Source organism: Thunnus thynnus, chromosome 13 (assembly GCF_963924715.1).
Source record: "Thunnus thynnus chromosome 13, fThuThy2.1, whole genome shotgun sequence".
Taxonomy (NCBI): domain Eukaryota; kingdom Metazoa; phylum Chordata; class Actinopteri; order Scombriformes; family Scombridae; genus Thunnus; species Thunnus thynnus.
Genome location: NC_089529.1, coordinates 69,463 through 75,463, shown reverse-complemented (window position 1 = coordinate 75,463; position 6,001 = coordinate 69,463). Strand labels below are relative to the sequence as shown.

At 40.7% G+C, this 6,001-nt stretch overlaps 1 protein-coding gene across 1 annotated transcript; it reads right to left on the bottom strand.

Annotated features, from left to right (window-relative positions):
* Positions 1-1,177: 1,177 nt before the first annotated feature.
* On the bottom strand, positions 1,178-5,174 carry LOC137196267 (uncharacterized). Its single transcript, XM_067609138.1, has 2 exons — positions 4,315-5,174; positions 1,178-1,199 (listed from the first exon to the last, which is right to left on the bottom strand). The coding sequence occupies exons 1-2, from the start codon at positions 5,172-5,174 to the stop codon at positions 1,178-1,180; spliced, it is 882 nt and encodes a 293-aa protein (XP_067465239.1).
* Positions 5,175-6,001: the final 827 nt, after the last annotated feature.

Genomic DNA, 6,001 nt, shown 5'->3' with positions numbered 1-6,001 from the left:
GTAAGCACCCTCTTTCTGTAATTCTCCATGTAAAACCCAACAGTTAAACCAGTACTTTTTCTACCTGTGACAGATCTGAGGACAGTAGTTGTGTTGTTTTCTGCCCTCCCAGTGACCCACAAGACACAAAAACTGACCTTTATGTGTCTTTAGTGGTATGTAGGTAATGTGGCATGCCAACACACTTATAGTACTAAATCCAAAAGGCAGCATCCAGAAAAACAAAAATGAAAATGAATAACAAGCCTGTAACTTCACCCATAGGTGACTGTACTCTAGAGAAAGATTAACTGTATAAATAAAAGATTATACTTTGTGTTGCAGATAAACATGGAAAAACAGATTACTGTAACTGATAATCTCCTTTTTGCCCAAAAAATATCCAGCATAGTGGCACAGGGTTCAGTGGCATATGGTGTCAGAAAATCCACATTCTGACAAACTAAAATGTTAATATTATATGTCCAAAACATAAAGACTCAGGCCATTTATTATGAATGATACTATAGAGAGTTGACTCTTCGCAAGATTTCCCAGTATGCAACAATAAAAACAATGAATTCAGTGACCTTCCTCCCAATCAAACCATCTCACGGCTCAGAACTTCCTCCAAACAAAGTGACTTGCCACCCCAATCAAAATGACTCACATGCCAGAATTGTTCGCCACACTAGTGGCAGCCCTCTAGTGGCATGTCTGTCTGTCTGTCCCAACTAAAATATCTTAATATTATTAGTTTATTAATATTCTTAATTTGAATAAACATGAGTAATCATAAACATAATGACCAATATGCCAATGACATATATTGTAGGTTTAATAGTGTCCTACAAGTGCATTAAAAAACCCAGAAACACGGAATTGGTTGTTTTTATTGTTGCATGTTGGGAAATCAGTGGGTCAATCTGCTACTCTATATTATTTGTAATAATCAATCAATCAATCAATCAATCAATTTTTATTTATATAGCGCCATATCACAACAAAAGTCATCTCAAGGCACTTTTCACATAGAGCAGGTCAAGACCGCACTCTTTAATTTACAGAGACCCAACAATTCCCCCACTTGGCGACAGCGGTAAGGAAAGACAACAACAACAATCATAACAATAACAATAAGTATAAGCATCAATAGCCAGGGAAGGATGCCATCAGGACTGTGAAGGACCGCGAAGGCTCAGCCCCGAACCCAGGGTTTCCTGTGAGATGAGAAAGCACAAAAAACTTCAGGGAAGAAGCAAAGTTATTGACATGCATTGATGTTACATGAGGAGAGAGGAGCTCAGTGCATCATGGGAAGTCCCCCAGCAGTCTAGGCCTATAGCAGCATAACTAAGGGCTGATCCAAGGCGAGCCTGTTGGCCCTAACTATAAGCTTTATCAAAAAGGAAAGTTATCTCTCTAAACATAGAGAGGGTATCTGCACCCCCGACCGAATCTGGTAGATGGTTCCATAGAAGAGGAGCCTGATAGCTGAAGACTCTGCCTCCCATTCTACTTTTAAAGACTGTAGGAACCACCAGTAAGCCTGCATTTTGGGAGCGCAGTGTTCTAGTGGGATAATACGGTATTATGAGCTCTGATGGTGCCTGACCATTAAGGGCTTTGTAAGTTAGGAGAAGGATTTTAAATTCTATTCTAGATTTTACAGGAAGCCAATGTAGCAAAGCTAAAATGGGAGAAATGTGATCTCTTTTTCTAGTTTTAGTCAATACACGTGCAGCTGCATTCTGGACCAGCTGGAGAGTCTTTAGAGACTTGTTAGGGCAGCCTGATAATAAGGAATTGCAATAATCCAGCCTAGAAGTAACAAATGCGTGAACTAGTTTTTCTGCATCTTTTAGGGACAGGATGTGCCTGATTTTTGCGATATTACGTAAGTGAAAAAAGGCAGTCCTTGAGATTTGATTTATGTGGGAGTTAAAGGACATATCCTGATCAAAGATAACTCCCAGATTCCTTACGGTGGTGCTGGAGGCCAGGGTAATGCCATCCAGAGTAGCTATATCATTAGATAATGTGTTTCTAAGGTGTTTAGGGCCAAGCACAATAACTTCAGTTTTATCTGAATTTAGTAGTAGAAAATTGCAGGTCATCCAGGTCTTTATGTCCTTAAGGCATGCTTGGAGTTTGTTTAACTGATTGGTTTCATCTGGCTTCATTGATAAATATAATTGGGTGTCATCTGCATAACAATGAAAACTTATGGAGTGTTTCCCAATAATATTACCTAAAGGAAGCATATACAAGGTGAATAGAATTGGTCCAAGTACAGAACCTTGTGGAACTCCGTGTCTAACCCTTGCCTTCACGGAGGATTCATCATTAACATGTACAAACTGAAATCGGTCTGATAAATAGGACCTAAACCAGCTTAATGCAGTTCCTTTAATGCCAATTAAATGTTCCAGTCTCTGCAAAAGGATTTGATGGTCGATTGTGTCGAATGCAGCACTAAGATCTAACAGGACAAGTATGGAGACAAATCCTTTGTCCGAGGCAGTTAGGAGGTCATTTGTGACTTTCACCAGTGCTGTCTCTGTGCTATGATGCACTCTAAATCCTGACTGAAAATCCTCAAATAAACCATTGTTATGTAGAAAGTCACATAACTGATTAGAGACTGCTTTCTCAAGGATCTTAGATAGAAATGGAAGGTTAGATATAGGTCTATAATTGGCTAAAACACCTGAATCAAGAGTAGGCTTCTTAAGAAGAGGTTCAATTACGGCTACTTTAAAGGACTGTGGTACATAGCCTGTTACTAAAAGACAGATTGATCATATCTAGTAAAGAAGTGCTAACTAAGGGTAAGGCTTCCTTAAGCAACCTAGTTGGGATGGGGTCTAAGAGACAGGTTGATGGTTTAGCTGAACAAATCATTGAAGTTAGTTTAGGAAAGTCGACTGGAGAAAAACAGTCCAAATATATGTCAGGATTTACAGCTGTTTCTAAGGTTCCTGTGTTTGGGGAGAGAACGGTGCCTGTTGAGGGCAGGAGGTGGTTAATTTTGTCTCTAATAGTTAGAATTTTATCATTAAAGAAGCTCATAAAGTCATTACTACTGAGAGCTATAGGAATACATTGATCAATAGAGTTATGACTCTTTGTCAGCCTGGCCAAAGTGCTGAAAAGGAACTGTTTTTATTCTCTTCTGTTAATGCTGAGTAATAGGCGGCTCTGGCATTACAGAGGGCCTTCCTATATGTTTTAAGACTATCTTGCCAGACTAAGCGAGATTCTTCTACTTTGGTGGAACGCCAAATCCTTTCCAATTTTCGCAATGTTTGCTTTAATTTGCGGGTTTGGGAGTTATACCATGGAGCTAACCTCTTATGTTTTATTATCTTCTTTTTTAAGGGGGCGATGGAGTCAAGTGTTTTTCTTAATGAGCCTGCAGCACTATCAACAAGATTATCCATTTGGGAGGGACTAAAGTTAACATAAGAGTCCTCTGTAGTATTGAGACATGGCACTGAATTCAGTACTGATGGAATCGCTCCCTTAAATGTATCTACAACACTATCAGATAGACATCTAGTGAGGACATTTTTGTCTAATGGTGTGTAATCCAGTAATAGGAATTCAAAAGTTATTAAAAAATGATCTGATAGAATAGGATTTTGTGGAAAAATTATTAAATGTTCAATTTCAATCCCATAAGTCAGAACAAGGTCTAGGGTGTGGTTAAGACAGTGAGTGGGATTATTTACACACTGAGAGAAGCCAGTTGAGTCTAATAATGAGATAAACCTGTAAAGTTTTCCAGGTTGGCTGAGAGAGACTAAGAACAAGACTTTTGAATGAGTTATAATTAAATTTAGGTCTAGGGTTGATGATTAGGCTTGAGTTGGGCTTGAGTTGAAAATGGCTGCAACTCCTTCTCCTTGGCCGTGTCTCGAGGAATATGAGTATTAATGACTGGGGGGAGTGGATTCATTTAGGCTGACATATTCTTCATGACACAGCCAGGTTTCAGTAAGACAAAATAAATCAATATGATGATCTGAAATTAAATTGTTTACTAATACAGCTTTAGATGATAGAGATCTAATGTTCAAGAGTCCACATTTGATTATCTTATTTTGTTGTACTATTGCAGTAGTGGTTTTAATTTTTACTAGATTTTTATGAATGACTCTTCTTTTGTTTACTTTGGATTTAATTGATTTAAGTGGTCGGGGGACAGACACAGTCTCTATGTAGTTTTGGGTGGGTAACTGCTTTAATGGAAGTGCAGAGAAGCGTGTAGGACTGCAGATCTGCTTCCTGGTCTCAACTCTGGGTTGTCATGGTTTTGGTCTATGAATAAACTCAGCCATATTTCTAGATATGAGAGCAGCTCCATCCAAAGTGAGATGTATGCCGTCTCTTCTAATTAGACCAGGTCTTCCCCAGAAAGTCTGCCAATTATCTATGAAGCCCACATCGTTTGCTGGACACCACCTCGACAACCAGCGGTTGAATTGTGACATGCGGCTATACATGTCATCACTGGTCAGATTAGGCAGTGGTCCAGAGAAAATTATGGAGTCCGACATTGTTTTTGCAAATGTACACACCGACTCAACATTAAATTTGGTGACCTCCGATTGGCGTAATCGGGAGTCGTTGCCGCCGACATGGATGACAATCGTACCATATTTACGATTATTCTTAGCCAGCAGTTTTAAATTTGACTCAATGTTGCCCGCTCTGGCCCCAGGAATACATTTAACTATGGCTGCTAGTGTCGCTAACTTCACGTTTCTGACTATGGAGCTGCCAATAATCAGAGTTTGTTTCTCAGTGAGTGTGTCACTGAATGGGGAGAACCTGTTAGAAACATGAACTGGTTGGTGGTGAACCGTGGGCTTCTGCTTAGGGCTATGCTTCCTTCGGACAGTCACCCAGCCACCCTGGTTTCCCGGCTGCTCGGGAGCTACCGGGGGAGTGGGAGCTACGCTAGGTTGGCCCGCACCGGATACTGGGGGTTGGCTACCTACATTAGCTGCTGATTGTTTTTCCATGGTGCGGAGCCGCGCTTCCAATTCACTAAGCCTTGCCTCCAGTACTGCAAATAAACTACACTTATTACATGTACCACTATCACTAAAGGAGGCAGAGGAATAACTAAACATTTGACACACCGAGCAAGAGAGAGCAGGAGAACGAGAGGGAGAGAGAGAAGCCATCGCTAACTGTTTAGTTTAAGTTAGCTGCTAATGCTAGCTGCAGAGCTTAAGTAACTAACAACTTGTGCGATTATCGAGAAAAGTCGCTAAGAGAAAAACGCTGAGTGCTTGTGTAAAACTAGCGAAAGTTTAAATAAACAGCAGGTATTAATCCACAGTAATGTGATATATATAGGAAAATCAACTGAGTTGAGAGCAGCAACAACGCTATCAGTAGACACAGTCGGCAACCGGAAATGATACAATACGCTTACCGTAGCACATCAGCACATCAGACAGTAGAGTCCAATAAATGGCCTGAGTCAATGGGACTCATGCAAGAACCGTTTATATGAACAGATTTGTTCTTAAGAGGCATGTATGAGTGAATTATGAACATTTGTGGCGCTCATCAATTTTCAATTTTCAAGTGGTCAAGGGTTGCGCCCATGAAAAATTTGCCAAATCTCTGCAAATGCCAAACAGCTTATTTAATTCTGCCATTGACTCTTGTTTGGTGTTTGGTGGCTTGGATGATTGAAGTTTGACGAAACAAGACATATTGGCAATTTAACAATTTATTCATTTAACAAACAGGAGCCTCAGTAGCATGTGGAAGAACCATACACAGCCACAACAGCCTGGTACCTCCTCCTCATGCTGGTCACCAGCCTGGTCACACACTGCTGTGGGATGGCATCCCATTCTTCAACCAGCATTTGTCGCAAGTCAGCCAACATGGTTGTGTTGGTCACTCTGGCAAGAACAGCACGCCCAAGCTGATCCCACAAGTGTTCAATGGGGTTGAGGTCAGGACTGCTGGCAGGCCATTCCATCCTCTCCACTCT

Excerpts from the sequence above, each read along its gene's own strand:
- LOC137196267 (XM_067609138.1), bottom strand. The coding sequence starts at position 5,174 with ATGGCTTCTCTCTCTCCCTCTCGTTCTCCTGCTCTCTCTTGCTCGGTG. Across the intron at positions 1,200-4,314 it reads ATATCTAGAAATATGGCTGA|GAAACCCTGGGTTCGGGGCT; the intron begins GTTTATTCATAG and ends CTCATCTCACAG.